This window comes from Hylobates moloch, unplaced genomic scaffold (assembly GCF_009828535.3).
Source record: "Hylobates moloch isolate HMO894 unplaced genomic scaffold, HMol_V3 SCAFFOLD_7, whole genome shotgun sequence".
Lineage (NCBI taxonomy): Eukaryota > Metazoa > Chordata > Mammalia > Primates > Hylobatidae > Hylobates > Hylobates moloch.
Window position 1 is genome coordinate 50448310 of NW_026652282.1, and position 18103 is coordinate 50466412.

The 18103-nt window shown below is 39.0% G+C and overlaps 1 protein-coding gene across 1 annotated transcript in view; it reads left to right on the forward strand.

The window, feature by feature from the left end:
* Positions 1-18103, forward strand: part of FAAH2 (fatty acid amide hydrolase 2) — a 215236-nt gene that overhangs the window by 160009 nt on the left and 37124 nt on the right. The window contains exons 7-8 of the mRNA XM_058441321.1: positions 8663-8774; positions 10282-10476. Coding sequence (XP_058297304.1) covers positions 8663-8774; positions 10282-10476 — 307 coding nt within the window. The remainder of the gene's footprint in view (positions 1-8662; positions 8775-10281; positions 10477-18103) is intronic.

Here is an 18103-nt window from a genome sequence, read left to right on the forward strand (position 1 = left end):
TGCTCAGAAATCAATGTATAGATGCAGAAAGCCTGAAAAAGAAATGTACTATAACACTCTCAAATTAAAACAATAATTCTTCAGCAATAGACTGTGCAAAAGAAATCTTCAAAATGCCAGATAAGGAAATCAAAATATTGACTTTAAAAAGGCTTAATGAAATTAAATAGATTTTTTTTTTAGACAGAGTCTTGCTCTGTTGCCTAGACTAGATTGCAGTGGTGCAATCTTGGCTTACTTCAATCTCTGCTTCCCTTGTTTAAGTGATTCTCCTGCCTCAGCCTCCTGAGTAGCTGGGGCTACAAGCACATGCCAAAACACTTGACTAATTTTCGAATTTTTAGTAGAGATGGGGTTTCACCATTTTTGGCCAGGCTAGTCTCAAACTCCTGACCTCAGGTGATCCAATCATGCTGGACCCCTAAAGTGCTGGGATTACAGGCATGAGCTACCACACCCGGCTCTTAAATGGAAATTTGTAAAGCAATACAAATAAATTAGAATATCAATTTAGGCTGTTAATATGAAATTTACTAAGAAGGTAGATTTTCTAAAAAAACATAATAATAGAAATTTTGGAACTTATAAATTCATTGAAGGGGTTACAAAAACATTCCAAAGACGAAACAGAAGGAAGACTCTCAAAATATGAAAATGCATCTTTTGAAGTAATCCAGTCAAACAAAAATAAAGACAAATGAACAAAGCCCTCAAGATGAGTGTGCAAAAATAACAATACTTACAATTTGTTGGTATTACTGAGGTAGAAAGAAAGATTGAAAAAAAAGTTTAGAAATCCTATTTAAGAAAATTATTTATGGAAGCATCTCAAGTGTAGCAAGAGATTTAGACATCCAGATAGAGTAGTCCCCGCAATCCAAGGCAAATACATTGCAAAAAGTCACATTAAATCAGAATATCTAAAGTCAACATAAAAGAAATACTTTTATGATAAGCGAGATAAATGCATCTAGTCACCTGTGAAAGAAACCCCATCAGACTAAGAATGAGCTTCTTAGCAGAAACTTCGCAGGTCAGAAGAAAATGGAATGAGATTTACAAATTGCTGAAAGAAAAAATGCAATAAAAAATTTTTATATCCAGCATGATTAAGCTTCATAAATGAAGGAGAAATAAAGTCTTTTCCAGACAAGCAATTGCTGAGGGAATTTATCACCACTAGACCAGACCTAAAACAAATGCTCAAAAATGTCCTTGACATGGAAATAAAAGATATATGTTCATGATTATGATATCTCATTAACATATAAAACTCAGTGGTCTTATAAAACAATCACATAAAGGAGGAAGAAATGTCAAGTGGTTAACACAACAAAATTGCACCAAACCATAAAGACAAACAGAGAAAAAGAAACAATGTATAAAACAACTAGAAAAGATTTAGTGACCTGACAGAAAATAAACCTCATATATAGATGTTAACCTTGAACTCAAATGGATTAAATACTCTACTAAGAGAGATAGATTGGCAGAAAATATAAGAAACATGATCCATCTAAATGCTGCTTCCAAGAAATTCACCTTCTCTGTAAATACATACATAGACTGAGAGAAAAGGGTTGAAAAAAGATACTTTATGGAAATAGAAACCAAAAGAGAGTAGGAATAGCTATACCTATACTACATATAGCAGATATTAAATTAAAAAGTTAAAAAAGACAAATAAGGTCATTGTATAATGATAAAAGGATCAATGCAACAGGAGGATATAACATTACTCAGTATATATACACTCAATACTGGAGCACCCAGATTCATAAAACAAATATTACTACATCTAATGAGAGAGGTGGAAAATAATACAATAATAGTGTGGGACTTCAACTGCCCACTCACAGCATTAGACATCATTAAGACGGGAAATCAACAAAGAAATATTGAACTTATTTGGACTTTAGGTGCAATAGACCTAACACGCTTTGACAGAAAAATCTACTCAACGACTGTGAAATGTACATTTTTTTCACATAAGCACATGGAACATTCTCCAAGATAGACCATGTGTGACCTTGTATAGACCTTGTATTTTAGGCCACAAAACAAATCTCAGTGAATTTTTTAACATTAAAAACATATCAAGAATCTTCTCAGACCACGCTTGAATAAAACTGAATATCACTACCTTTGGGAACTTTGGAAACTATACAAATACATGGAAATCAAACACGTTCCTTAATGATTATTGTGTCAATGAAGAAATTAAGGTGGAAATTATAATAATTTTTGAAAGAAATGAAAAGAAAAACACAACACATCAAATTCTGTGGGATATAGAAAAAGGAGTTCCAAGAGAGATGTTCATAGTATTAAATGCCTATACTAAAAAAGTAGGAACATTACAAATTAACAACCTAAGGATGGACTGCCAAGAACTAGAAACACAAGAACAAACTAAACCAAAAAGTGGCAGAAGAAAATGAGTAAAAATAAAAATTCTAGTAGAACTAAATAAAATAGAGACAAAAAAGGAAAGGTGAAAATACAAAGGGTCACTGAAACAGGAAGTGTTGGTTCTTAAGGTAAACAATCATAATCCAATATCCAGATTAGTCATGAAAAAAAGAGAGATTACAACAAAATCATAAAGGCAAAAGGAGAAATTATAAATGACATCACAGAAATACAAAGATTCTTAAAAATTATTATTAAGAACTCTACTTCCACAAACAAGGAAACCTAGAGGAAACATTAATTTCTGGAAACATGCAACCTCCCAAATTTGAATCAGGAGGGAATAGAGAACCTGAGCAGACCTATAATGGATAGCAACATTGAATCAGTAATAAATAATTTTTAACAAAGGAATATCAGAACTAAATGGATTTTCCATACATACAAAGAATAAACAGTTCTTTTGAAATTGTTCCATTGATTGGAATAGTTTCAGAAGGAATGGTACCAGTTCCTCCTTGTACCTCTGGTAGAATTCGGCTGTGGATCCATCTGGTCCTGGACTCTTTTTGGTTGGTAAGCTATTGATTATTGCCACAATTTCAGAGCCTGTTATTAGTCTATTCAGAGATTCAACTTCTTCCTAGTTTAGTCTTGCAAGGGTGTATGTGTTGAGGAATTTATCCATTTCTTCTAGATTTTCTAGTTTGTTTGCGTAGAGGTGTTTGTAGTATTCTCTGATGGTAGTTTGTATTTCTGTGGGATCGGTGGTGATATCCCCTTTATCATTTTTTATTGCGTCTATTTGATTCTTCTCTCTTTTCTTCTTTATTATTCTTGCTAGCAGTCTATCAATTTTGTTGATCTTTTCAAAAAACCAGCTCCTGGATTCATGAATTTTTTGAAGGGTTTTTTGTGTCTCTATTTCCTTCAGTTCTGCTCTGATCTTAGTTATTTCTTGTCTTCTGCTAGCTTTTGAATGTGTTTGCTCTTGCTTCTCTAGTTCTTTTAATTGTGATGTTAGGGTGTCAATTTTGGATCTTTCCTGCTTTCTCTTGTGGGCATTTAGTGCTATAAATTTCCCTCTACACACTGCTTTGAATGTGTCTCAGAGATTCTGGTATGTTGTGTCTTTGTTCTTGTTGGTTTCAAAGAATATCTTTATTTCTGCCTTCATTTCGTTATGTACCCAGTAGTCATTCAGGAGCAGGTTGTTCAGTTTCCATGTAGCTGAGTGGTTTTGAATGAGTTTCTTAATCCTGAGTTCTAGTTTGATTGCACTGTGGTCTGAGAGACAGTATGTTATAATTTCTGTTCTTTTACATTTGCTGAGGAGAGCTTAAATTCCAATATGTGGTCAATTTTGGAATAGGTGTGGTGTGGTCTTGAAAAAAATGTATATTCTGTTAATTCAGGGTGGAGAGTTCTGTAGATGTCTATTAGGTCCACTTGGTGCACAGCTGAGTTCAATTCCTGGATATCCTTGTTAACTTTCTGTCTCGTTGATCTGTCTAATGTTGACAGTGGGGTGTTATATTCTCCCATTATTATTGTGTGGGAGTGTAAGTCTCTTTGTAGGTCACTCAGGACTTGCTTTATGAATCTGGGTGCTCCTGTGTTGGGTGCATATATATTTAGGATAGTTAGCTCTTCTTGTTGAATTGATCCCTTTACCATTACATAATGGCCTTCTTTGTCTCGTTTGATCTTTGTTGGTTTAAAGTCTGTTTTATCAGAGACTAGGATTGCAACCCTTGCTTTTTTTTGTTTTCCATTTGCTTGATAGATCTTCCTCCATCCCTTTATTTTGAGCCTATCTGTATCTCTGCATTTGAGATGGGTTTCCTGCATACAGCACACCGATGGATCTTGAGTCTTTGTCCAATTTGTCAGTCTGTGTCTTTTAATTGCAGCATTTAGCCCATTTACATTTAAGGTTAATATTGTTATGTGTGAATTTGATTCTGTCATTATGATGTTAGCTGATTATTGTGCTCGTTAGTTGATGCAGTTTCTTCTTAGCATTTATGGTTTTTACAATTTGTCATGTTTTTGCAGTGGCTGATACTGGTTATTCCTTTCCATGTTTAGTGCTTCCTTCAGGAGCTCTTCTAAGGCAGGCCTGGTGGTGACAATATCTCTCAGCATTTGCTTGTTTGTAAAGGATTTTATTTCTCCTTCACTTATGAATCTTAGTTTGGCTGGATATGAAATTCTGGGTTGAAAATTCTTTTCTTAAGAATGTTGAATATTGGCCCCCACTCTCTTCTGGCTTGTAGAGTTTCTGCCAAGAGATCAGCTGTTAGTCTGATGGGCTTCCCTTTGTGGGTAACCCGACATTTCTCTCTGGCTGCCATTAACATTTTTTTCCTTTATTTCAACTTTGGTGAATCTGATAATTATGTGTCTTGGAGTTGCTCATCTTAAGGAGTATCTTTCTGGCATTCTCTGTATTTCCTGAATTTGAATGTTGTCCTGGCTCACTAGGTTGGTGAAGTTCTCCTGGATAATATCCTGAAGAGTGTTTTCCAAGTTGATTCCATTCTCCCCGTCACTTTCAGGTACACCAATCAGATGTAAATTTGGTCTTTTCACATAATCCCATATTTATTGGAGGCTTTGTTCATTTCTTTTTACTCTTTTTTCTCTAAACTTCTGTTCTTTCTTCATTTCATTCCTTTGATCTTCCATCACTGATACCCTTTCTTCCACTTGATCAAATCGTCTACTGAAGGTTGTGCATTCATCACGTAGTTATCGTGCCATGGTTTTCAGCTCCATCAGGTCATTTAAGGACTTCTCTACACCTGTTAGTCTAGTTAGCCATTCGTCTAATCTTTTTTCAAGGTTTTTAACTTCTTTGCAACGTGTTCGAACATCCTCCTTTAGCTCAGAGAAGTTTGTTATTACTGAATGTCTGAAGCCTTCTTCTCTCAACTCATCAAAGTCATTCTCCGTCCAGGTTTGTTCTGTTGCTGGTGAGGGGCTGCATTCCTTTGGAGAAGAAGAGGTGCTCTGATTTGTAGTAGTTTCAGCTTTTCTGCTCTGGTTTCTCCCCATCTTTGTGGTTTTATCTACCTTTGGTCTTTGATGATGGTGATGTACAGATGGGATTTAGATGTGGATGTCCTTTCTGTTTGTGAGTTTTCCTTCTAACATTCAGGACCCTCAGTTGCAGGTCTGTTGGAGTTTACTGAGGTCCACTCCACACCCTGTTTGCCTAGGTATCACCAGCGGAGGCTGCAGAACAGCAAATATTGCAGAATGGCAGATGTTACTGCCTGATCCTTCCTCTGGAAGTATCTCAGAGGGGCACCCAGCTGTATGACATGTCAGTCAGCCCCTACTGGGAGCTGTCTCCCAGTTAAGCTACTCAGGGGTCAGGGACCCACTTGAGGAGGCAGTCTGTCTGTTCTCATATCTCAAACTCCATGCTGGGAGAACCACTACTCTCTTCAAAGCTGTCAGACAGGATGTTTAATTCTGCAGAAGTTTCTGCTGCCTTTTGTTCAGCTCTGCCCTGCCCCAGAGGTGGAGTCTACAGAGGCAGGCAAGCCTCCTTGAGCTGTGGTGGGTTCTACGCAGTTTTAGCTTACCAGCCATTTTGTTTACCTAGTCAAGCCTCAGCAATGTTGGATGCCCCTCCCCCAGCCTCACTGCCACCTTGCAGTTTGATCTCAGACTGCTGTGCTAGCAGTGAGTGAGGCTCTGTGGGCTTGGGACCCTCTGAGGCAGGCACGGGATATAATTTCCTGGTGTGCCGTTTTTTAAGGCCATTGGAAAAGCACAGTATTAGGGTGGGAGTTTCCCGATTTTCCAGGTACCATATGTCACAGCTTCCCTTGGCTAGGAAAGGGAATTCTCTGACCCCTTGTGCTTCCCAGGTGAGACGATGCCCCACCCTGCTCTGTGGGCTGCACCCACTGTCTGACAAGCCAGTGGGATGAACCTGGTTCCTCAGTTGGAAGTGCAGAAATCACCCATCTTCTGTGTCGCTCATGCTTGGAGCTGCAGACTGGAGCTGTTCCTATTCAGCCATCTTGGAACCTCGAGCCTACAACCTGTCTTCCAGCTTACTAATTACTTATTCTATTTGTTTAATAATGCATTTGAGGGATTCTCATGCATTTTCAGTTTGTCAACTGAATTTTTCTTCTTTTTAATTTTTAATCTTTAAAAAATGTCTCTGACGGAATTTGGAGTTTCTTCTCTGCATTGTCTTTAAGTTCATTAAGCTTCCTCGAGACACCTATTTTCAATTATCTGCCTAACAATTCACATATCTCTGTCACTCCTGAATTGGTCACTGGCGCCTTATTTAGTTTATTTGGTTAGGTTATGTTTTCCTGGATGTTTCTGATGCTTATGTACATTTATTAATGTCTTAACATTGAAGAGTTAGGTGTTGTTTTCAATATTCACAGTCTGTGCTTGGTTTGGCCCATCCTTATTGAAAAGACTTTCCATGTATTCAAAGAGGATTGAGTGTTGTCCTGTAAGTGTGTTTTCACTGAATCCATAACAGCAGTAGGTGGCGTCTTAAGCTGAGGAATGCTGTGACTCTTGCCAACTCCCAGAGGCACTGCTTTGGTGGTGTTGAGTAATACAAGGGAAAATTTTCTGGGTCACCAGGTAAAGTAAGTCACTCTCTTCTCTCTCTTTCCCCCAATATGAAGGAGTCTGTTTTTATGCTGAGTTGTCTAGAATTGGGAGAGGGGTGACATGAATACTCCTGTGGCCACTACAGCTGGCAATATGCTAGATTAAACATTAAGCTAGCACAGTACTGGGTCTCATCCAAGGTTCATGGCAACTACTCCCTGACTAATGTTTATAGGAGACTCGAGTGCTCTTGAGTCTGAAGGTTGGGAATCCTCCTGGTACTGGGTTCTTCACTTCAGGACAGTCAATTCCCTTCTTACTAGAGTGGGTCTAGAAAGACCATTCAGGAGCTAAGGCCTGTTATTGGGCCTTCAGGAATCTCCTTGTTGCTTCATTTTACTATAGCTAAGCTGGTACCCAAGTTGCAAGACAAAATCCTCTGTACTCTTCTCACTCCTTTCCCAAAGCCACAGAAGTCTCTTCACCAGCTACATTGCCTGGAGTTAAAGGAAGGGTGATGCATGCACTCTTTTGGCCACCACAGCTGATGTTGCACTAGGTTGGGTGCATCCAAAATCAATTGCCTCTGAGAGAACAGTGCAGCTCCAGGGTTTTTCCAAGGCCTGTAGTCCTTGAGGCCTGATGGTCACTCAAATTTACTTCAGGCCTCGGGCCATGTTAGTCAACTAGTGGTGGAGCCAGGCAGGACTGGAGTTCCTCCCACTGGAGCTGAGAATTTCCTTCATTCAGAACTGCTCTAAATGTTCCCTGCTTTGGTGCTAGCATAATTTTTCACTATATTGCATACCACTGGGACAGGGCAGGACCGGGTTCCAACGCAAAGTAGCCCATTCACTTTACTTACCATCCTGTAAGCAAACAAATTGTCTTTCAATGAGGTGCTGATGGACAATGGGGGAGGGTTGGTGTAGGAAATGCAAGACCATCTTTCCTACTCTCTTCAATGCCTCTTTTATTGATATTTTGTTAAAACCAGTTATTGTGATTGCTCACTTTATTGGTTCTTATGAATGTGCTTTCTTGCATGCATAGTTGTTTAATTTGGTGTTCTTGCAAGGAGGCTGACTGCTGAAGCATTCTATTCAGCCATCCTGCTCTGCCTCCACTTCCCTATAACAGGTTTATTGAGTTATAATTCATATATCATGCAATGTGCCTATTTAATGTATACAATGTAATGGATTTTAGTACATTCAGAGGTGTGCAACAATCATCAAAATTTTAGAATATTTTCATCATTCCTAAAAGAGACCTCATACTCATTATCAGTCACTGTACAATCCACTCGCCCCTCCATAGCCTTAAGTAACCAGGAATCCACTTTCTGTCTCTATAGATTTGATTATTCTGGATATTTCATGCGAATAGGCTCATATGTGTGTGGTGTCTTGTTACTGGCTTCTCTCACTAAGCACAATATTTCAAGTTTTATCTATATTGTGTCATATATCAGCACTTACTTTGTGTGACTGAGTAATATTTTATCAATAAATTTTATTTATGTATTCATCAATTGACTGGTATTTGGCCGTTATGAATAATCCTACTATAAAACTTGTATAGGTGTTTTTGTCTTTACTATTTTGAGAAAATACTCTTGTATTTTATTTCTTGTCTTCAATCTCAGGAACCTGTGAAATTTGTGGATTTGCTTGGTGACCATGGGAAACATGTCAATCCTCTGTGGGAGTTGATCAAATGGTGCCTGGGTCTGTCAGTGTACACCATCCCTTCCATTGGTAGGTAAATCATCTTCTACTTAGACCAGTTTGATGTCCTGTAATATTTATTAATATCTAAATATAAATTTTGGACTAAAGGCTCCATGCAAGTCCAAAATCCAGCAGGACAGTGAAATCTTAAAGCTCCAAAATAATCTCCTTTGACTCCATGTCTCACATCCAGGTCACACTGATGCAAAATGTGGGTTCCCATGGTCTTGGGCAGCTCCACCCCTATGGCTTTCCAGGGTATAGCCTCCCTCCAAGTTGCTTTCATGTGTTGGCATTGAGTGTCTGTGGCTTTTCTGGGTGTACTGTGCAAGTTATCAGTGGATCTACCATTCTGGGGTCTGGAGGACAGTGGCCCTCTTCTCACAGCTCCACTAGGCAGTGCTCCAGTGGGGACTCTGTGTGGGGCTTCAACCCCACATTTCCCTTCCACACTGCCTTAGCAGAGGTTCTCTATGAGGGCCTTGTCCCTGCAGCACACCTCTGTCTGGGCAGTCAGGCATTTCCATACATCCTTTAAAATCTGGGCAGAGGTTCCCAAACATCAATTCTTGATTTTTGTTCACCACATGCCCAACACCACATGGAAGCCACCAAGGCTTGGGGTTTCCATCCTTTGAAGCAATTACCTGAGCTCAATCTTGGCCCCTTTTAGCCATGATTCTAGCCATGGCTAGAGGGGCTGGAATGCAGGGCACCAAGTCCCTGGGCTGCACACAGCAAGAGGGCCCTGGGCTTGGTCCATGAAACCATTTTTTCCTCTTAGGCCTCTGAACCTGTGATGGAAGGGGCTGCCACAAAGGATTCTGAAACGCCCTGGAGACATTTTCTCCATTGTCTTGGAGATTAACATTTGTCTCCTCCTTACTTATGTAAATTTCTGCAGCCGGCTTGAATGTTTCCTTAGAAAATGGGTTTTTCTTTTCTATCCATCATCAGGCTGCAAATTTTCCAAACGTTTATTCTCTGTTTCCCCTTTTCTGAAGGACTTGCTTTGATGTCCAGGCTGGTGTGCAGTGGTGCAATCATGACTCACTGCAGCATTGACCTCCTGGGCTAAAGCAATCCTCCTGCCTTAACTCCTAAGTAGCTGGGACTACAGGGGCTCACCACCACACCTGGCTAAGAGATGGGGTTTCATCTTATTGCCCAAGCTGGTCTTGAACCCCTGGGCTCAAGTGATCTGCCAGCCTTGGCCTTGAGAAGTGCTAGGGTTACAGGCATGAGCCACCGTGCTCAGCTATAATGGGTTTTCAATTATGTGAAAAATCCTTATGATATACTATGCAGTTGCAGAGGCTAGAAATGTTATATATAGCATTACTAAAACAAACTAGATGGAGTTAAAAGTAAATGATTGACAATGGGTGGTAAGATTATAAAGTTTCCTTTTTCATCACTTACTTTCTCAGTGTTCTATAATGAAAATATATTACTAGAATAAGAAAAGATAAAGAACACTAGGAATTAAAATGAAGTTTATTACCTTAACTTGATATATGTTATCATTCTGTAGGGCTGGCTTTGTTGGAAGAAAAGCTCAGATATAACAATGGGAAATACCACAAGTTTAAGGCATTGGAAGAAAGCCTGCGTAAAGAGCTGGTGGAGATGCTAGGTGATGATGGTGTGTTCTTATATCCCTCACATCCCACAGTGGCACCTAAGCATCATGTCCCTCTAACACGGCCTTTCAACTTTGCTTACACAGGTACCTAATTGTATTCCTTGCATTCTGCAATCTTAAAGAAATAGAGATGTATGTTTCCAAGGAAAGCATAATTTTCTTTTGCAGTTGGACAAGTTTTAAACATGCAGGTATAAAAGTGCTGTGTGATGGAAAACTCCAGAAAAAAGTTGCTAATGTCATATGTCAAAGATACTTTGCCAATATCTGGTTTCTCCACAATAACCCTACAAGTGCATATGAGTATCCACATTTTACAGAACTGTGCCTCAGGGAGGTTCAGCCACTTCTCTTCTATCACTCAGTGTGATCACACTGGATCCAAAGTCTCCCCTGGCTGCTCTGAATTAAACCAAATTAAGCTTTTGTCAGGATCTGTGTCTTCCCAGAAGATTCTTGTACAGAAGACAATTCTCCAAGGGATCGTTTACTTGACTTAGCTATCATCCCCTTTGAATTCAATTCATTCTATTGTTCACCAAACTAGTTTTTGTCACCTGGGTTTTAAGCCATGGATGGATCATGATTATGTGAAGTCTAAAGGCCCCTGGATATGTACTAGGTCAGTTTCTATGGTTTCTCCAGGGTCTTGTCCCAGGAAACCACACTATTCTTTGAGATGAAGATAGAGAAGTCTTCATCAAATACACGTTCTCACCCAATAAACCTGTGGTCCACTTAAAGTTGGAATTTGGAATCCTTTGCTCTGCAATTTTTTACTTGTGCATCCTGGAGGAAGACATTGAATCTTTCTCAACTTATTTCCTATCTAGGAAGTCAGGGTAATCTATGCCTTGCAGTGTTGCTGTTAAGATTAAATGAAATAATGCGTGTAAATTAATTAACATAAGGGTTGTGGAGGATGAGGGAGAGGATATTAAACAGTCCCTATCCTTAATTTCCTCACCCTTACTCTCTCTCTGGCTTTGGTCACTCACTCTTAATTTCTTCCTTCCTGTCCTTCCTTCCTTCCTTCCTTCTTGGAGTTTTGCTCTTGTTGCCCAGGCTGGAATGCAATGGCACAAGCTCGGCTCACTGCAACCTCCACCTCCCAGGTTCAAGCGATTCTCCTGCCTCAGCCTCCAAAGTAGCTGGGATTACAGGAGTGTTCCACTGCACCCAGCTAAGTTTTGTATTTTTAGTAGAGACAAGTTTCACCATGTTGCCCAGGCTGGTCTTGAACTCCTGACCTCAGATGATCTGCCCACCTTGGCCTCCCAGAGTACTGGGATTACGTACATGAGCCACCATGCCTGGCCTTAATTTCTTAAGTCTTTGAAAAAACTTGCTGCCTAAATTGCTCTGTTTAAGTTTCTATCACCTAGTTACTCAGTTTCTGAACACAGGTAAAATTCTTTAGTCAATAGGCTAGAACCCAAGGAGAAATATACTCTTTATACCTTTTGGGGAGGATTTTCCTCAGCTTGAGGCTTCCTATGGTTTGCAACTTTTCCCTCTAGTTTAGCCTTGAACACATTTAAAGAGTGTCCCTTGTAAGCCAGATGATATTCTAGGTAATATGGATACAAGACCCATGATAGATGATAGCTGCAATTTACCAAGTATCTAATATATACGAGATACTAGAAGCCAGAAATTCTATACATTATCTCATTTATGTTTCCCCGAAATCCCTCACAGCAACTGAAGTTATCTTTGTGTAAAACCTGAGGAAACTGAATGATGTATAAAGTGACTTAAGGGTCAGGGTCAGGACTGAAATTCAGTTGTATTCTATCTGACCTTAAACGCAATGTCATTTTCACTACATGTATGGGTTGATAATGCTCAGTCATGTTTTGTTTTTATTGTCTTTACTAAAGCTGAAAATATAAGAGGTTTGGGAGACCTTTTCTCAAAAATGTAGAATTGTTGGATGCCAAATAGGTTAATGTTTTATTCCTGCTTCTTTTTTATTCCTACTGAGAAATACTCCTCTCAGTTTCTCAAGCTTGTATAAGCTTCTTGTGTTTGTCTCTCCTACTTAGAAGATGGGTACACTAAATCAGATATTTAATTTTTGAGCCTTGGCTTTCTTACAGCTAAGATGAGGATGCTACATTGACTTTGAAGGATGGTTGGAAGGATTTAATGTAATAATGTGCAGAGTGCTTTAAAATTATTAATTATAGTGATAATAATACCATTTATTGAAGACATGTATATGTTTATATTGATTTTAATGTAGGTAATATCAATATCTCTGCTTTACTTCATGGTATTAGTTATGTGTGTTTTCCTTGTTTTATCTATTCCTAGAATTGTTCTGAGTTTTACATGTTTCATCTCATTTTATCTTACAGCAGCCCTATAAAAAGGAGAAATTATTAGTGTCTTCATTTTACAGATGAAGGAATTTAGACACAAAAATCTTTAGGAGACATTTCCAAAGTCACATAGCTAAGATAGTATAGGAAGTGGGACTTTAACCCAGGCCCTATGATTTCAGAGGAAGTGACCTTATTCATTACACCTAAGAGGAAACAGGAGGCTGAACAGGGTCTCTCAGCTATGAAGTGAAGTGATAAGGATTCAAACCCAGGTCTGTCTGACTCCAAATCCTATTGCTCTTAATTAACTCTCTTCCCTTGTTCTTCTGCCTCACTTGGTGCTCAGTGAACTAAAGTACCTTCTCCTACTTTGCTCCGTTGACACTCTACAATGAGAATAAATTTATTAAGCATGTATTGTGGACTACACTGTATGCACTGGTGTTAGATGAATCAGATACATTCCATGCCCTCAGGGAGCTCCTAGCTTAGTACAAGAGACAAACAAATGTTAACAGAGAATTTCAGTAGAAGAAAACAAAGGAAGGTTTTCTGGAATAGGTGACCCCTGATCTGGGTCCTGAAGAAGAACTAGAAATTAGTCAGAAGAAGGATGTTGGGTAAGTATTACAATAGTCCAGGCAGTAGGAACCCCATGAGCAAGAGAACAGAAAAACACATCAGGAACACTGTGGACAGAGGGTATAAACACTACACTAACTGGAGAGAGTAAGTTTTTAATAGAGGAGTGAGAGGAGGAGCATGAGTTTGAAAAGGTAAGCATGTCATGGAGAACATTCACAGCCATGCTAAAAACTGCAAAAAAAAATATGTTATTTGTCTTGGCACCCTGCCCCATCCTGCTTTCTTTGCATAATGTCACTGGAATAACACAGTAATGAAAGAGAATAATCTAGCCTGCAGATTCTTTGAATATTTGATTAGCTTATGCTATTTCCTGATAACATGCAATCAACAATGTTTCGTATCATTGTATCTCAGAGAAGTTATTTACAGTTTTCTTCCACTTTAGTCCTACCATGATTATCAACATAACATATATGTCATAATAATTGGGAGAGGTGATTACCAGGACAAATGGAAGGGAACAGCTTACAAAAGTTACCTTCCGCTGGCTTTCTCCCCTCTCCCCACTTTAGTTTAGTTGTCTGTACTCAAAGATCTCTTGGACCATTTATATCCTGAGATGAACAGCATTGGCCGTACAGCATTTTAAAGATCTCATCTGAGAAACCCACTGATATTGGTGCCAGGAATGCTAAGCAGATCTTTTGTGACCTCTTCAGCATCCAGCATTAGCGTGAAACTCAAGATTTATATGTCAGGTTTGGCAAAATCATAACATGCCACTCTCAAGAGTCCCTCTTGTACCCATGCCAGTCATTAACAATTGATCACAGCATTCTTTTTCTCTGAGAACAAACTTGACTTTGTGATATTTCAACAGAGTGGGCTTGGTCACCTCTCCAATTGATAAGCTAGAAACACAAAATAAAATGTTCATGTAATCTAAGCAAAGATTCTACTTAACAAAATAGTCTGCTATATTGTTAGCTCCTGAAAGGCTGTGGTGGTCTGTATCTATCTTGTTCACCTATGTAATCCCCATTGACTGGGACATTGCATTGTTGCATAAAATGCATAATTATTTTTTGTTAAACTAACAAATACATAATTAAAAATATAAATAAGAATGAGCATCCCAGAATAACAGAGTAAGAAGCTCAGCATATTCTCTCTCAAACAAACCAACAATAAAACTGGAAAAATTACTGGAAACAACCATTTCAAGTGTGAAAAATGATCAAATGGCATAAAGCAAATTCAGGAGCATTTATTCAAGAAAAATTAGTGATTCCTAATAAGAAAAGTTGAGTCTATGATATTTAAGCTGGGATCTGTTTTCCCCTTTGCTCCTCAGATGCAGCTTTGAGGTACAAAACTTTCACACTGGGTAGGGCAAGGCAGAACTTAAAGACTGAAAACTCCCACTCTTTCCAGACCCATGTTACACAGCATTTGTTGTGGGCAAGTAGAGAATACTGCTACATCCAACAGCTTCCATTACCTGTGGCACCTTATTGTGGAAGTTCTAAACAAGGTCATGGCTGGTCATAAGAACTTGCAGCTCTTCAACCCTGCCCAAGAGAGGCTGATTTTACATGGAGCAGAATATGGAAGATCTTAGATGCAAAAACTTCCGTGAAAGCTAAAATTTCAGTGATACTAACATAATTCATAGCAACATACCCCAGAGGTAGAGAAAAATCAGAATCAAGAATTGATAAAATATATTAACTAAAGCGTCTAGTTTTCAACAAAAAATTATGATGCATACAAGTAAAAAAGGAAAATGAGACCCATATACACAAACAACAATGCCCACTTCTGCCACTCGTAGCCAGCAGGACATGCCTGCTAGAGCTTCCAGCCCAGCAGTTCCTCTTCTTTCTGAACTCTGCCAGTGGACACAGCCTCCTGTTATCCAGGGAAACAGAAAAACTGCAGGATAGGTGATTCCACACCCCCCACACCACTCATAGCCAGGCAGCTAGAACTTCCAGCCCAGCAGTCCCACTTCTGTCTGAACTCTGATGGCAGGAACAGCCTCTAGAATATAACCCAACAGCAGGTCAGGCAACTGCACCCAAATCCGCCACTCATAGCCAGGAAATCCATGTCTGATAGAGCTTCCAGCCCAGCATTCCTACATCTGCCTGAACTCTGTGTGTGGCCACAACTTCATGAACCCCCGGAAAGCACCTAGACAGGGGATTAAGTGACCTCACCCCATTCCAGAGCTCTTAGCTGAGCAGGACTTGGTGGTGGCCAAGCAAGGGTGAGCCCTCATTCTCAGATCACTGAGAGAAGTGGAGATACCCAGGTTCATGGGCTGGCAGAGGATTGGGGTGTGCCTTGTTACACAGGGCCAGCCTGGCAAGGATATGACCTGTCTACCAAATGTGGTCCCTGCCTAAGGGAGCCCATGGACCAGAACACCTAACAAAAAGTGCAGGCATGGAACCAGTGATCGAAGGGGGCTCCTCCAAGGCCTAGAAGCCATCTAGGTGAGCGAGTCACCTCTCTCCCCGACACCACAGATGACTACTGTCATCTTCACCAAAACACCAAAGAGCCCTGAAACAGAGTAGGAGGAGCCTATCTGCCTGCTAGCACTCTTAAGCACCACCGACTGGATCTCAGGTCAAAATGCAAACTTAAAACATTTTGCAAGTATGTATCACCCGTGAAAACTAAGGAAAAGATCCAGCCAGAAATAAACATTCTATACAAAGTCATGACCCTTTGAAATATACCCAGAAACAAAGCCAGCTGACTATCCTCAACTTATCTCACGGGTAAAGAATCATCAACCCTTACACATGAGAAAGAATGAATCCAAGAACTGGCAACTCAAAAAGCCAGTGTTTGCCCTTACCTATAAATGTACACATTAGCCTCCCAGAAATGGTTCTTAACCAGAGTGAGCTGACTGTGGACCTAGAATTTAGAAGCTGGATGACCAGGAAGCTCAGTGAGAATGAGGAGAAAGTTGAAATATAATCCAAGGAATCCAATAAAACAATTCGGTAGCTGAAAGATGAAATATCCATTTTAAGAAAGAACCAAGTTAAATTTTTGGAACTGAAAAATTTACTTCAAGATCTCCACAATAGAATCTAAAGCATCAGCAGCAGAAAGATCAAGATGAAGAAAAAATCTCTGACCAGGAAGACCAGCTTGTACAAGCATCTTAGTCAAACAAAAATAAAGAAAAAAGAATTTTTGAAAATGAAAAAAATCCTTTGAGAAATATGGGATTATGTAAAGAGACCAAATGTATGACTCATGGTGTTTTCCAAAGAAAAGGAGAGAGAGTAACTTGTAAAACATATTTGAGGATCTAGTCCATGAAAATTTCCCCAAACGTCCTAGGGAGGAGGACATACAAATTCAATAAATACACAAACCCCTGTAGATACTACACAAGGTGACAAACCAGAAGGTACATAGTCATCAGATTCACCAAGATGAACTCAAAAGAAAAAATCTTAAAAGTAGCTAAAGAGAAAAATCAGGTTACCTACAAAGTAAACCCCATCAGACTAGTGGCAGAACTCTCTGTAAGAAACCTACAAGTAAGAGATTGGGGGCCTATTTTCAACATTCTTACAGTGAAGAATTTTCAACCAAGAATATCATATTCCATGAAACTGAACTTCATAAGCAAACGAGAAATAAAATTCTTCCCAGACAAGCAAGTACTAAAGGAATTTGTTATTACCAGACCACCCTTACCAGAGTTCCTTAAGAGAGTGCTAAATATGAAAATAAAAGACCAAAACTTGCTTCCTCAAAAATCCACTCAAGCACATGGCCCACAAACAATATAAAGCAGCTATGCAATCAAGTCTAAAAAACAGTCAACAACATGATAACAGGATCAAAATCTCATAAATTAATACTAACCCTGAATGTAAAGGGTCTAAATATACCACTTAAAATGCATAGAGTGGCAAGCTAGATAAAAAGATAAGACCCAACAATCTACTGTCTTCAAGATACCCATTTCAACTGCAATTACACCCACAGGTTCAAAGTAAAAGGATGGAGAAAGATCTATCAAGCAAATAGAAAACAACAACTACAAAAGAGCAGGAGTCATTATTCTCACATTAGATTAACAAATTTTAAACCATCAACGGTCAGGAAAGACAAAGAAGGGTAATAGTTAATAATAAAGAGTTCAATTCAGCAAGAAGTCTTAACTATCCTAAACATATACACACCCAATATAGAAGTACCTGGATTCATAAAGGAAGTTCTTCCTAACCAATGAAAAGATTTAGACAGCCACAAATAATAATGGAGGATTTTAACAGAGTTAGACAGATCACTGAGGCAGAAAACTAACAAAGAAATTCTGAATTTAAACTTGACCTTTGAACAATTGGACTCAATCGACCTCTACAGAGTACTCCACACAACAACCACAGAATATATATTTTTCTCATCCATACACAGAACATATTCTAAGGTCCACCACGTCCTTGGACATAAAGCAAATCACAATAAATTCAAAGAAATCAAAACCATACCAAGCAGACTCTCAGACCATAGTGTAATAAAAGCAGAAATCAATACCAAGATCTCTCAAAACTACCAAAAAATGGAAATTAAACAACTTTCTCCTTAATAACTCTTGGGCAAAAAACAAAATTAAGACAGTAATTAAAAATTACTTTGAAATTAATGAAATAGGAGAGACAGCTTACCAAACCTTTGAGATGCAGTTAAAGCAGTGATAAGAGGCAAATTTGTAGTGCTAAACACCTTCATCAAGAGGTTAGAAAGACATC